This window comes from Neoarius graeffei, chromosome 28 (genome assembly GCF_027579695.1).
Source record: "Neoarius graeffei isolate fNeoGra1 chromosome 28, fNeoGra1.pri, whole genome shotgun sequence".
Lineage (NCBI taxonomy): Eukaryota > Metazoa > Chordata > Actinopteri > Siluriformes > Ariidae > Neoarius > Neoarius graeffei.
This window is the reverse complement of record NC_083596.1, coordinates 49975907-49991685: the sequence shown is the minus strand read 5'-3', so window position 1 is coordinate 49991685 and position 15779 is coordinate 49975907. Positions and strand designations below refer to the sequence as shown.

General features: G+C 40.8%; 1 protein-coding gene across 7 annotated transcripts in view; it reads right to left on the bottom strand.

Annotated features, from left to right (window-relative positions):
* npas2 (neuronal PAS domain protein 2) overlaps positions 1-15779 on the bottom strand; it is a 54631-nt gene that overhangs the window by 8176 nt on the left and 30676 nt on the right. For 6 of the 7 annotated variants that reach the window (XM_060913249.1, XM_060913248.1, XM_060913253.1 and 3 more), the window contains 7 exons: positions 10425-10797; positions 10177-10233; positions 9452-9606; positions 4514-4605; positions 2725-2814; positions 1020-1143; positions 447-560 (listed from right to left, as the gene is read on the bottom strand). In XM_060913249.1, the coding sequence (XP_060769232.1) occupies positions 447-560; positions 1020-1143; positions 2725-2814; positions 4514-4605; positions 9452-9606; positions 10177-10233; positions 10425-10480 (688 nt within the window). In that variant the 5' untranslated portion in view covers positions 10481-10797. Of the gene's footprint in view, positions 1-446; positions 561-1019; positions 1144-2724; positions 2815-4513; positions 4606-9451; positions 9607-10176; positions 10234-10424; positions 10798-12443; positions 12462-15779 lie in introns of those variants that run through there. The other variant, XM_060913252.1, reaches the window with a different exon arrangement.

Here is a 15779-nt window from a genome sequence, read left to right as displayed (position 1 = left end):
TATTTCTGAATTCTTTTTTTTTTTTTTTGCAAAAATGTAGCCACAGTAAAAAAAAAAAACTAATGAACAAAAAGATAAATAAAAAAAAGATGCATCATGACCTGGCTTGTTAAATGTGATATTAATGGCAAATATTGCACACATCTCAAGTTTGAATGCAAACCTGCACTGTTTTCATGAAATAATTTTTTAAGCATCGATTCAGATGACTCGTTTATGTCATGAACTTGCTTTTTTTTTTGATCACGTGCATTTTCAGAAAATTGATTTTTAACAGTTCTTAATCTGATCTGCCACTGTCGTCAGAATTGCAGCTCCAGGTCACACACCACACTACTGCAGGTTTAAAAAAAATCCATCTGTCATTAGTGTGAGGGGAGGAGAGAGAGAAAGAAAGAAAGAAAGAAAGAAAGAAAGAAAGAAAGAAAGAAAGAAAGAAAACATACCACTGTTCTGGAACTTGAAGTCTCCAATGAATTTGACATACTCGTACGTGGGCACGTCTTTCAGGTCAATGTTCCCTCGGACTAAGTGGCAGCAGAATTCGACATGAGTCTCATCTGAGAGAGAGAAAATACACACCACTGTTTATAGATAGTTTAGAGATGATAATGTAATAATGAAGCAGCATACTGTTACTTCTGTGTGTGTGTGTGCACGCTAGTAAAAGACTTTGATGAGTAATTCATAGAGAAATCCTTCATAAGAGAATAAAATAGACATCAAACAGTCCAAAGGTCAGATGAAAAATCCTGGTGGCTATTGCCATGGCAACGGAGATGGAAACCTTCAGCGGACCATAAAGCAGAACTTTTAATTCGAATAGAATAGCAAGTTAACCTTAAAACGAGTTATTCTCAAGATTAAATAATTTTTTTTTAATTTTAGAGTTTACAGCATGATAGTGAAGGTGAAGAACACACATATTGTGTCACGGTGATTAGATCTATTGTATTAGTCAGCACACAGTGAGGCTGCAGAGGATACAATCTCTCCTGGGGTAAGTGTGTGTTACTTACTGCCCTCCAGGTAGTCTGTGCTGATGGGGTCACTCATGAGTAAGTGTGTTGAGAGCAGTTTGTAAACCTCGGCATGTTCACGCTCAGGCAGGAAGTTCAGTATGTTCTGGTCCACCATGTCTGACTGAAAGACACCAGAAACACCAACATCATCATTCACTGTACTGTATTTCACTAATGAACGTACTTCAGTGGGTTACGTATCTGAAATAGGCTTATTGAGACGACAGAAGGGAGATGAACACTGCAAACTGAACATCTGTTTCAATTACAATAGTCATTATTATTATTATTATTTTAGTTTTGGCATCGATTGAAATTTCCAATTTAACATTCTGAAGCCTATTATTTCCCAACTGGATCTAATAAATAAGTACAGTTGCACAGCTTGAATTGTATTCCACAACAATTTCTCTCCAAAATGTTGTAAGCCTTTCAATTCTAACCAACTCCCTCAGAAAATATGGTGTGTGTGGGTCGTGCTACCTAAATATAGCCAGCCAAGATATCAGTCTCTTAGTCATCACTCATCCTGGAGCATGAGTCATTAAGCACAATCTGCAGAATTATCATCCTTGGTCCAATTTATTCAAAAGCCCTCATATGATGAATGGCACCTCAAAATCCTTTATCTTCTGTGGGACAAAACAAGGCTTGAAAATAATGATCCTCATCGTGCCAGAATCAGGCTTTTGCTAATAATGTTATAATTATATGACGTATTAGGCTGGTTATCAAAATACTGTTCCATTGTAGTCTGTGTAAGAGCTCCATTCAGGAACTAGTTGACCAAGTAGATTATTCTGGCAGCGTTTTTATCCAAATTAAGAGAATGGTTTGCCTGGAGATCAGAAGAAGTGTCTTTGAGTCCATATACGAACTGAAATAACTGCCTTTTAGGATTTCTAAGGAGCTTCAAAAGCAGTTTAATACACTCGGTCATAAGGTTTTGTCAAATATCCTGGAAAGTTTGCTTATATTCGCCAGTGAGTAAATGTCAGTAGATAAGTTTGTCACTATTTATGAATAAGACATGAAATCCTCTAAGAAATCCTTTCAGGTTAGCTCATAGTAGCTAGTTAGTTAAAACTGCAGTAAAGATTATGAAAATGTACTCAATCCTATCAGAAATCCTGTCAGGTTAGCTCATGTTAGCTAGCTGACGAGCATTAGCAGTGATTTATTATGAAAATTTAGAAGCAAGATTTAAAAGTGACCTCAGAAATCCTGTCATGTTAGCTCAGTTTAGCTAGCTGACTAGCATTAGCAGTGATTATTATGAATATTTACAAGTAAGATTTCAGTCACCGCAGAGATCCTGTCAGATTAGCTCCTGTTAGCTAGCTGAATAGCATTAGCAGTGATTATTATGAATATTTACAAATAAGATTTTGAAGTCACGTCAGAAATCCTGTCAGGTTAGCTCATATTAGCTCGCTGACTAGCCTTAGCAGTGATTATTGTGACCATTTACAAATAAGATTTAAAAGTCTCTTCAGAAATCCTGTCAGGTTGACTCATATTAGCTAGCTGATAAATAATATGTGAAAATACATGCATCTGATGAGACTCCCAATTCAAAGTAAAGTCTTACTCTGGACATGATTTTAAAATGGCCTCTTTTTTATCAATTTAAAAGCAAAAGCACACGTTTTGCTTCTATGATCTTTTTTGTTCTGACACAAAACACCTCCACCTCACTTACTGGTAAATGCCCAATGAGAGAGGAGACACTGTCAGATACGTAGATGATATTCCCGTCCAGCCTCAGTGCAATCAGGAAACCATCCAATGCCTGTTTATGAAATGAGAGAATATGTAAGAATTATATAAATAAAATATATCATCACATGGTTTAAATGTCATTTTGTTCAGATTATGACTGCGATGAAAAGGTATCAAGGCAACTCATATGCTAGATCACAACACTAGTCACATAAATTAGTCGTTCGATTTCTCGTCAGTACAGAAGAGCTAGCTTTATAAATCATATGTATCAGTATTACATTTAAACCAATAGCAGTGTGATATCGGTCTTCGTGTTTGTAGGACAATAATAAAACATTGGTAAAGATGCAAAATTAGCCTGAAATATTAGCACAACAAAAGGAGTTTTCCTGTGTTTGTAGGTCAGTTGTTATGATAGCTTTTGCTTCTACCAAAAAGCTGAGAGTCCAAATCCAATCATTTTCAGAAAGCCACCACTGGGGCTTTAAGCCAACTGCTCAACTCTCGGATTGCTAGGACAAGTAAGTCGCTTTGTATAAAGGCGTCTGCCAAATGATTAAATGCAAATCCATTGTGGAATGAATATGATTGGCATTTACCATGCATATTGAAAGAAAGGCCTCACTAAAGTGAGTTCTTGTTGAATTACCCTCTTAAATTCAATTATTTAGGCAAATTTCTTCCTTTTTTCAAAAGACAGGCGATTCATTTAAAGTTTAAAATGCATATCCTGGACCAATTTCGTGTTTTTTTTTATATGAAAGTGTGTCCCTTTACACACTCATCCAGAAGGGTAATTTTGCACAAGGCCATCTGTCTACAGCAGAAAAAAAATAAAATAACAAACCGCGTCTGGAAAAATCCTAAGGGAGTCTGGAGCCAGATTCGTGACGTCACCTGTGGAAGTGCCAGCAGGCTGTGAGAGCTTGCACGGTTTCACTGCACAGCCTGTGTAGACCAAGTTTAGCAGCTAGCAATTCTGCATTGAAATATGGAATTATCACCTGAGCGCAATGTGGGAAACGATGAGTACTAATCCCATCATGATTGGTGTTGCTACACCCTCCTACGATACATCTGTTAACCATTTTAATAATTACACGATAACGTTGAAGAAATTTACAGAAAACCACCAGGTCGTTTTCTCATAAACAAACCAGCGCTGACGTAGGATTCAGAAGCAGGCATCCCGCACGCGACGTCACGAAAATCAATGTTTGCCGGGAAATCCAAATGCCAAGTTTTTTCAGAGACGGACCAATTCGCCTCAAATGGCTTGATTTCAACTGAATTTTTCTGGTATTGCGCAAGGTAAAAAAATTGCACAAAATGCAAAATGTGACAGATATTTGACCAAAGTTTAATCTAAAATAGGAGAATTACATTGATCTTGCTCCTGAATTTACCTGTGATATGCACTTTAAGAGCTCACACACTTCCTGCATGTTCCCCTACAGTGCTAACTCACAGACCAGCAGAATTTCCTCTACACAAAAGGAATACACATGATTCTCTATGATACAATCTCTGAAAATGGTCTCAAGTACAACTGATATATTCCTGTATTCCAGGAAGTGTAGAAATAATCATCGTCCATAGTTGGATAGTTCCTGTTGGATATGGTCGCTGGGGTGTAATATTCCCGATGGATATATCGATTGAAACACTGTTATAGTGTGTCATTTTTATGGGGTGTGACTTTTAAAGCACAAAACTCTAAAAACATGGTATCGTGATGAAACACTGCAGGCATAAGATGCGCTCACCTCCAGCATTAACTGGGTAAATTCCTCGTTGCTGAGAAAGGAAGGCTTCCAGTCCTGCTGAATCTCACAGGTCTCCGTCTGCGCTGTGATCTCTGGAAAACATCAAAAGGTCAAGTAACAACATGGGTTTTGCTCGGAATTTTTTGAATTCTGGATGCTCAAGGGAAAGGGATTTGTTTGGTGTCCAGCAAGACAAAGCCTATGGTACCAATTAAAGAAGAAGAAGAAGCCTTTATTTGTCACATGCACACTCAAGCACAGTGAAATTCGTCTTCTGCATGTAAAGCTCATAGGCAATGGTTTTAATTTTATGCACATTTGAAACTTTATGTTAAAAAACCCTCTGTAATTTTCTTCTGCTCCCAAGAAGTCTCATCTCATCTCATTATCTCAAGCCGCTTTATCCTTCTACAGGGTCGCAGGCAAGCTGGAGCCTATCCCAGCTGACTACGGGCGAAAGGCGGGGTACACCCTGGACAAGTCGCCAGGTCATCACAGGGCTGACACATAGACACAGACAACCATTCACACTCACATTCACACCTACGGTCAATTTAGAGTCACCAGTTAACCTAACCTGCATGTCTTTGGACTGTGGGGGAAACCGGAGCACCCGGAGGAAACCCACGCGGACACGGGGAGAACATGCAAACTCCACACAGAAAGGCCCTCGCCGGCCCCGGGGCTCGAACCCAGGACCTTCTTGCTGTGAGGCGACAGCGCTAACCACTACACCACCGTGCCGCCCCTCCCAAGAAGTATTGTTAATAATTAAAATAAGTTAGCGCGGATCGCGGCGAATTTCTGTTCAGCTATTTTCGTGACCACTCGGAGCGTGACGTCATTTAAGCCAAACAAACCGCTTGAGTTGAGTCCACTTCCGTTTACATACATTGCCGTTCGGCTTGAGTGCAGACGTGCGTTCAGGAATTTCCAAAGGAGAAATCCCATGCCTTATTGTTGTGCAGTGAACTGTAACAACGGGACCAGTTCAGGAAGAAGATTTTACCTTTTTCCGAGAGAGGAGAAGAGGCAGAGAGAGTGGATTGGCTTTTTCCGGAAGAGGAGAAGAAGCGGAGCGAGAGGATTGGCTTTTTCTGAAAAAGGAGAGAGGCGGAGCGAGTGGGTTGGCTTTTTCCGAAAAAGGAGAAGAGACAGAGCAAGTGGGTTGGCTTTTTCCGAAAAAGGAGAAGAGACAGAGCGAGTGGGTTGGCTTTTTCTGAAAAAGGAGAAGAGGCGGAGCGAGTGGGTTGTTTTTTTTCCGAAAGAGGAGAAGAGGCGGAGTGAGAGGGTTGCCTTTTTCCAAAAGAGGAGAAAAGGCAGAGCGAGAGGGTTGGCTTTTTCCGAAAAAGGAGACGAGGTGGAGAGGCAGAGAGAGTGGATTGTGTGCGTGGAGCCAGAGGGTTGTTTTTTTCTGGAAGAGGAAAGAAAGAAAGAAAGAAAGAAAGAAAGAAAGAAAGAAAGAAAGAAAGCATAACTTTATTCATCACACACTTGTGAAATTTCCTCTCTTCATTTAACCCATCTGAAGCAGTGAACACACACGTGTGACCAATGAGCGCACACACATACCCAGAGCAGTGGGCAGCCATGCTAACAGCACCCGGGGAGCAGTTGGGAGTTCGGTGCCTCGCTCAAGGGCACCTCAGCCCAAGGCCGTCCCATATTAACCTAAACACATGTCTTTGGACTGTGGGGGAAACCAGAGCACCCAGAGGAAACCCACGCAGAACATGCAAACTCCAAACAGAAAGGCCCTCGCTGGCCGCCAGGTTCGAACTCATAACCTTCTTGCTGTGAGGTGACCATGCTAACCACTACACCACCATGCCGCCCACGCAAAGAGACGAGGCGGAGAGGCAGAGAAAGTGGATTGTGTGCGTGAAGACAGAGGGTTGTTTTTTCCAGAAGAGGCGGAGAGAGTGGATTGTGCGCGTGAAATAAAATCAAGCAGTCACAGAAGAAACAGAGCAACAATGCTCAAGAAAAAAGGAGAAGATTGGAGATAAAAAATTTTACTTTTGCTTGCAATTGACAAGTCAAGAATCCTGAGGGATCCTGTACAATCATTGTGGAAATGAGACAAAGGGATATTTCCTCGCTTAGAGTCGGCTATAAATAGTATAATGCCGCGGATGGCAGGCTAATGTGGCCTACCGGCGCACTGTAAAGTAATCGTTCCCTATATCAACTAGGGAGGGCGGTTTAATTATTCTTCAAAAGGGCTCTTATTTAGTATTACGACGAAAGTAGGAATTTATCATAACTACCAGGATAAATCGTTTGGGCGCGAGTCTTGTTGAGGTCCGGGGTCGCCGCGATCAGAGTCGGCCGAGTCGCTGTCCGATTCCGAGGCCGCACGGTCAAACCAGTGAGCCACATTCACAGATTGCTTCTCAATGGCCGTAGGTTCATACATATACGGTTTCACCTCTCAATATTTAATTTGGAGAGTTCCTGCTTCAAAATCGCTATCAGACATTTTACACAACCTCTCATGACCAAAGTCCGTACACGTGTGCTCGGTTCGCAGGTAAACACAGAGCTGCTCCCGGTCTGTTTGGCTTAAATGACGTCACGACAACGGTCCCCTGGCGGTGAAAGTGCGCATAAGTGAGATGTAAATAAATTTTCGGAAATTGGGCAAAACAGTATATTTTAACCATTTTATTCAATTTTAGGGTGCAAATTAGACACTAGGAAAATTGAATTCACTTTTTGGGTCATTCTTCTAGACCAGACCTGGGCATTTTACAGCCCGCAGGCCGCATCCGGCCCTTTGGTTCATTCTGACCGGCCCGCGTAAGGTTAATTAGAAATTACAAAATAAACGTATTTTCTAATTTTACCTCATGCATGGACTGAATGTGCATTGCTTTTATTTTGAAGTTGTGTTCAACAAAAATGCAATGCTCGCGACATGAACATGACATGAAATCCCACGAAACCTAATCCCGCGATAACTACTTCCGTAATTTGTCCAGACCAACCACAAACTTGTACGTCATCCTTCAAACGGTCCAGCCAATCACATAGTGTGACATCACCAGCAGGTGCCGGAGCCCGAGCCGATCTCTGGCGAAAAACACCAAATGAGGTGATTAGACTACAAATGTGGGCATCATTATTATAATATGATGTATCTTGCTTGATATTTGGAGTAGAAAGACAATATTGTGATGTCTTTATTGTGTTTTGGGGTGAATGTGACTGAAAAAAAAATGGTACAAACGTTCACATTTTGTTAACCATTGTTTTGGGAAATTTGATTGAATAAATGACATTTTTTGTAAGGCAACCTCGTTTTTTCCATACTCTTACCAGTCTTAGCAGCTTGTAAAAACAATGTTATTTACTGCTTTATATAAAGAAATACAATTAATATTATGCAGAATTTAGTTCAGCCTTTTGGTCCGGCCCTCCACAAAATTTTCTGTTTCTCATGCGGCCCCATGGAAAAAATAATTGCCCACCCCTCTTCTAGACAATAAAGCTGATATTCTACATTTCACCTCCGACCATTGCCTATGACCTTTAACCCATCTGAAGCAGTGAACACACACATGCATATACACAAGTGAGCAATGGGCATACACACATACCCAGAGCAGTGGGCCGCTATGCTACAGTGCCCGGGGAGCAGTTGGGGGTTAGGTGCCTTGCTCAAGGGCACTTCAGCCCAAGGCTGCCCCATGTTCACCTAACCTAAAAAGCTGCACACTGACAACATGACTCAGTTAAATATGTTTTTTTTTCACAAAACCAAGGACTAATTTCTTCTATTAATATTTCACTCTCACTGAAAAAACTTTGGATTAGAAGTGTCAGGGTCCTGTAGATGAGTAACTTGCTAGTGCTCGAAAGTTCTGCTGATTTGTGGATTCACTGAGGGCCTCATAATAGTTTAGTAGTTTAGAACCAGCATCTGTAACCAGACGATCCCAAGTTCAAGTCCCAAGACAGATAGGAGTCGATTAGAGTGAGCCTCTAACTGGAGAATGAATCAGTACCACTGCTTATATGACTACAAATATGGCCTCAAGCACTGTCCTTAAAGTGCCATTCCACCATTGGATGTATTTTTTTGGCATAAAATACAATATATTTTATGACAACATGACTAGACAGAGAAATCTTTTAGCTTCAAAATGATATATCAAGCATAATTTTTTGACAACGACAAGTATATTAATTTTGCGACCAAAGTCACCTACCCTTTTAATTTACGCGCGGTAGTGAAACGTGATGTCATCGGCAGGTTCCCCTTCTTGTGTACCACGTCACGTGTGACGTGGCACAGATTATCAGCAATGGCGGATAGAACGCGATTGTCAGCTTCGGAAAAGAAGCGAAGGAAAATAGCAAGTGATGCCCAAAGGAGACGGTCGATGGTGAATATCGGCACAGCAATCGACAAGTGGAAATCGCGTTCTATCCGCCATTGCTGATAATCTGTGCCACGTCACACGTGACGTGGTACACAAGAAGGGGAACCTGCCGATGACATCACGTTTCACTACCGCGCGGAAATTAAAAGGGTAGGTGACTTTGGTCGCAAAATTAATATACTTGTCGTTGTCAAAAAATTATGTTTGATATATCATTTTGAAGCTAAAAGATTTCTCTGTCTAGTCATGTTGTCATAAAATATATTGTATTTTATGCCAAAGAATACATCCAATGGTGGAATGGCACTTTAACTCCTAAACAATTCAGGGATGCACAAGAGGCAGTCCCTGTGTTCATACCCTCCATCTCTTTTTTTCCAAATGAAAAGGGTTTACATTGTGGTATGTGAAAAATAAAATCTTCGATGTAGCAGTTGGAAAGCGAATAAAATTTCATTTTCTTCATGTATAAAGATCATTATCTGAGGGAAAATGGGAGACAAAAACAATAATCAAACTCAAATGGCCCCTGCCCATCTACTCCTCTGACCTTTTTGCTTTTGCAAGAAATTGATGGTCCTCTGCAAGATGGTAGACTTGTCCATTTTGCGTGGGTGACCTTGGCCCTGCAGCATGGTGCACAGCTCCTTAATGAGCACATTGAACTGGTCTCGCCTTTTCTTCTCAGATTTATTCCGGGATGCCCTGCATACAAAAAAAAAAAAATTAAATCAGCCAAGTGTCAATGTTTTTGGCAGCTATATTGAAATACTTCCAGGAGGTCATAAAATGGCACCATTCTAAATGGAGACTGAAATTATACAGACACAATCTCAAAGGAACACACTGTCAACCACAATGACCTTAAAGTCTCCAGGACATAAACCATGTGAGATGTCAGGCTTTGAGGAGACAAGGGGAAAAAACGAGGATGTGTATTAGCGATGAACAGAGTTGTTATGATTACTGAACAACTGTGTGCCTTGACCCATTTTTTTCACAGATGCAAGCCTACGTCACACCTTTGTAACACACTCTTCATCCCTTCCTGTCATTCTCTGGAGCTCTAAAGAGCCTCAGGCTTTTTTGCACTCATTTATGGTGCTGTTCTTTTGTATCGGAAAAAAAAAACGCCAAGAAAGAAAGATGAGAAACGTTTGATAGATATTTTGACAAGTGTTTTAGCACAAGGAACAAAAAGCAGGGTGGTTAGTTACTGCTTATTAGTGCCCACCAGACATAACAGTTTACGTTAGCATAAACAATGAGTATTACCTTTTAGCCCTGTCTTTCTCATCTTCGTCCATAAAATCATCCACACAGCTGCTGGTTCTGAAAAAATTAATGATCGTAACATAATATGGTATCATTACGTTGCATGGTTTGGCAACGTTCTCAAGAAAGCAACATCCGCAGAATGAATCTGCATCGTAACCTTTGTGTAATAGCATTATCATATTTGTATTAGCATCGCTTTTTCAGATTAGCCGTATTAGCATTTCTAGTTTGCAATGTTTACTTACTCCCATTCCCTCCTGCTGGATGGACAAAGGACACCAAATTCAGAAAGCTTGTCCATGCTCACTCCCTCTCCTATCCAGGCCGTGTATGGAGGCTGTAGTTTCCCATTTGCTATTTCACTGCACTCAAACTTGGTCCACTTCGCACACTAGCACTCTTTGAGCTAGCAGGTCTCCTCTTCCATCAAACCAATGATGGCTGGTAGGTAGCTTCAGCTGTTGTTGTTGTTGTTTTAATCTTCACCACCTGGTTTCCATGCTAATGGTTAGCTGATCATCTGGAAACAATTTGCTTATGTATGTGACATTGGGATGCTAACATCTCTGGTGGTCATCTTTGTACTTCCATGGAGTTCAGTCGCAGAAATGGCAGGACCTGAGAGATAAAATAATGATGCAATAGGATCAAATTTAAATTAATGAAGTTAGAGGTAAAGTGATAGTTTCTATTAGCCACGTAAGACTTTTGGTAAACATAAAATACATGCAGACATATTTCTTGTGAAACACTCACGAACATTTTCTTCACCATAACACCAGACAAATTAATCGAATGCTATTAATGAGACCAAAAGCACAAAAATATTTAGTTTATTTGGCGCAGCAAACGGGTTTTGACTCCAAGGCCACAGCAAAATGGCAGCTAATCAAACTGGAATTGGGTCAACGGGAGTGAAAAGAACCCATCAAGACACACTGCTGTGGAGAAGAGTGGCCACTTCAGGCTTTCACTCGCTCTTTTCTCTTGTTCAGCAGCCAAACAAATGCGACAGCTACGTCATGGCCGATCACGTCTGAAAAGAGCTTGGTGTGTGGATGTCATAAATATGCTCTGCAACCTGGCAGAACACATCAAAACAGTTTTAGAACTTTAAATTTTAGAATTCTCATTTTTTTCCAGTGGTGTGGACAGTGGTGTTAGGCAACTGGAAAATACAGACACAGAGAATAAGCTACTTTTAAGCAACAGTGGTGACAGTGGAGGCGACTGAGCTGTTCTGCACGTGCGTGGATTTGACTCTCTGCCCACAGGTCGACTACGGTTTGACACACTTTTGGAAATGTGAGGCTTAGGCAAGTTTATTTCACATGTTGAATTAGAAGTATGCTTACACGAGATAGCGATGCGACTTCTTCAGTGAAATCGTAACAATTTGGTCAAAGACACTTCCATTTTTGTGAAGATATATGTCATACTGTTTGCATGGTAAATCAGTGTCGAATGAGGCGAACAATTTAATTAGCCATGGCATGCTTTTTTACGGATGAGGTAAAGGCTTAGCGACAACGTTCCATGTGCTCCATGAAGTTTCTATATTAAGAAACTTCAAGAAAAATAAGTTCATGTCCTGAAAAGTAAATCCCACACGATTGGGTCATTTATACGGAAACATGGAGGGTGTTTACCTGGCAAACATCATGAACACACAACCCCATACTGTTAATCCCCCTGTTGTCCATTTGGATCGAAGCTAGGCTTGAGATCAATGCATTTTACGTGCATTGATGATCAGAAAATGTTCCCAATGGTTATTGATATATATCAGAAATTTTCAGATCGAAATAAATGTGTGCAAATTGATACGCAAACCCTTTACTATCAAAATTGCAAAGGCTTATCGGAATTCAGTGTCATTTAAGGAAGTACCACTAAGCCTGCCTGATTGTGAACGAGCCTGAGTTGAGCAAGGTAACTTCGTAATAATAACTATACAAGGGCTACAGATTTTATATCGCCCCCTTGTGGTCCCCAAACGCTATTATTCCAGACAACATTAAATGGAAAGCTAACTGAATGAATTGTAAAGCACTAATATTACAAGTCTAATGCCGATAAATGATAAATGTCGGCTAATTTTTAATACATAAATCCCTCAAAAACATATCAATAACATAACCTGCTGATCAATAATCGATATATTGATATTTTATGACATCCCTAATGGAGGCTGCTGTAGTAGACAGCCTTTTTGGGGAGCATTTGGTCTCCCAAGATAAATTCTGATCAATGATGTCACCTACAGAAGCAACGTCTGATGACAAGGCAGAAATGCGACGCTTTAAAGCACAGGAAATGTTACATCTGCGAGACATGGAGTGACCTAGAAACCATCCCGAGAGCAGGACCAGCCTTTTAGATAATGAAAAGAGAGCAGGAAAGAAAGGAAGTAAAAAAACAACAACAGCAGAGCATCATATATATCATATGAATTAAAAGCAACACAATGAATTATCATGTGCAAGATCAGTGTGTGTGTGTGTGTGTGTGTGTGTGTGTGTGTGTGTGTGTGTGGTCCTGCTGTAATCCATAAAAGTGGAGGAAGTCAAGTCTTGCTACAACGAATTTCCTCATTAAACAAACATCATGGCTGATAGAAAAGGACACTGACCAGACTAACCCACACACACACACACACACACACACACACACACACACACACACACACACACACAAACCCTATGAGTCAGCTTATATCCTTTTCCCAAAGACAAGAACATTAAAGGAAGAATTTTGTAGCATACAACATTAAATATACATTTTTAAAAAAACACACGCGCACACACACACACACACACACACACACACACACACACAGGGCCGTCGACAGGGGGGGACAACCGGGTATTTTGTCCCGGGCCCAGGTATGAGGGGGGGCCCAGAACTGGTCCCTCATGAAGATGCCATTAATCATTCTGTTTCATTTCAAAATGTGTTGATTTGGGGGAGAAAAAATGTGCTATATTTGCATTCAATGAATGATTTCTGGTTCTTTTGCCTTTATTGTCTTCGAAAATAGATTCAAGAACCCACCTACCACCCCTAATGCAGAAATGGTTTGGTCTTTGATTAAGGCACCAAATAACACGGCACTATTCCATCATAACGCTTCGACAATAAGCGTGCGAGCCCGTTTGCCAACATGCACAAGTCAGGAGCAAAGAAAAGAAAAGAGAAAAAGAGATGAAGAAGCCAAGAGCCTCAGGGGCTCACTGCATAGATATTTTAGAAAAGATTCAGATGATGCAGCAGGTGGTGAAGGCAGTGGGGCAGCTGAGCCAGGTAAGACACAGATAACTTTTTTCCAGCCCCGTAATGTAACCCCAGCACGTGCGACGCGCCATTCATAATTATAAAGTAGGGGATAGCAGGGTACACTGAGTGAACACTGAAATGCACAGGGCATTGAATTATTTCATAAACATATCGGTTTAATAACACTGTGTTGCATATATCTCAATGAAGCAAAGAATAGCACATTGGCCCACAATCATATCCAAATGTTTTAGGCACGCTTGCTGAGCTGCGCTGAGCTGGACTCCGGTTAGCTGAAAGCCCGTGGAACACTGCCTCTTGTTAATTAAACCTTATTTTGTTGGAAATCATCCCGTGTAGATACGACGGCATGTGAAATTGCCAGCTAGATAGAGTTTAATGTAATGAATGGGCTATAAATGGGGTGTTTTGAGGTTAGTCTGTTGCAAAACATTAAACTTTCGCTTAGACTGGATACTCTTCAAACAATTCCCTTGCTCAAGTGAAAAATGATAGGCCCATAGGCGCCAACTTCATGTCAACATTGGGGGGGTCAGAATTATGTTCTTGCACCGTGACGTCATGACGTCGGCAGTGTATGTAGTTGAATATCAAAGACTCAGTTGTAAGTCATTTTCATTCATTACTATTCACCATTGCAAGTGGGAAGCGCCCATTTTAACGATAACTTATTATGATGCATTAAAAAATCTCACGACTTTAAACATTGTATGAAACACAATTTATTCAATAAACAAATTTAGTTTCATGCAATTTTCTTTGAGATGAATTCGTCAGACAACTGTACATGAATGTAGTTTCTGTTAAGAGTTAATGGATATGACAAAGTTAATTTTAATCTTACTTACAAACTTTAACAACACATCTCTTTCATGGCGACGGAAATTAACAAGTAGGCAGTGAGAAAATCATATTCATGAACATGAGAAAATAATATTCACCCTAATAGCCCATCAGCCCTAAAACTTCGCAAAAACATCACTCCTTCTGTCACAAGCGCTGAACTCATTGGTAATTTTTTTCAAATCAATGTGGTCTGTATGTTCCTTGTGTGTGTAAAGAACAGCCAAGTAATTCAGTCTCGGAGCAGTCATGGTGCTCCGCAGGTAGGTCTTAAGTCTGCGCAAAGCACTAAAGGACGTGTAAATTTTGCGTAGTGCAACCTGTCAATCACTCACTGCCAACCATTGGAATATTGCAAGTGGAAAAGGGGGCGGGTCATGTCCGATCATAACATTTTAGGTGACGTTTCTATAGATTACTTATTTTGCATTCAAAGCTAGGCTATTATTTGTTTAGGTGGTTTCAATCGTCAGTTAACATGAGTTCATCTGTACTGTTTACTACTTTTTTCATTATTGGGGTGTTTTTGCCCCCCCAACTTTATCTTTGGGGGGTCAAAAAGGTCCGTGCCCCCCGCAGATGGCGCCAGTGGATAGGCCTGTATGAAAAGCGCAATTAATGAAAGTAGCCTAATAAGCCCTAAATGAATAAAACAACCTCTGTTTTATTGTTGTTGCTTACACGTTAAGATTTTGAAATCTTCTCGGTCCAGTTCTATATCCAGGGAACATTGTAATCCTTTTGGTTTATCCATAATAAATGTGTCAGCCCCCAGGTCAGATAGGCTAATGTTACGTGGTTGGGAGGGTGTCAATTTTTTTTGTAACATTCTAAATCGAGTACGGAAAGGACGTTTATGAAAAACAAGACAAAAAAATACACTGAAAAACTCACTGTACACATCACTAGTGGTGATGCTTCTATGTTCAGATTTTGGGAAAGCCATAACTCCGTTCTCATTGAGGCCCAGTTCCATCCCGTAAACAATCATTTTGGTTTATCAACTACCTGCGCTCAAACATGTCACAGGAGAGGCTCAATGGGCTGGCTATGCTCTCTATAGAGCGCGAACTTGCAAAGAAGCTGGACTTCAATGACCTTATTGACGACTTTGCCACAGCAAAAGTCCGGCGCATTGCATTTCGCACCTGAATAGTTGCAGACTAAGGAAATGTTCAAACTGTAAATATGTTGAAATGTTGAAATAAAATGGTTGACTGTTATAATGGGCTTGGAATACCTGTTATTTAAGGGTTGGAGTGAATGGAGACTGTGAAAAGAGGGGTTGGGTGTGGGTGGTTGCTGTGTGGCGATGTGCGTGCGCGCGTATGTATGTGTGTGTGTGTGGGGGGGCCCACTCAGATTATTTTGTCCCGGGCCCAGCCAAAGCTGTCAACGGCCCTGCACACACACACACACACACACACACACACACACACACACACACACACACACAGGAG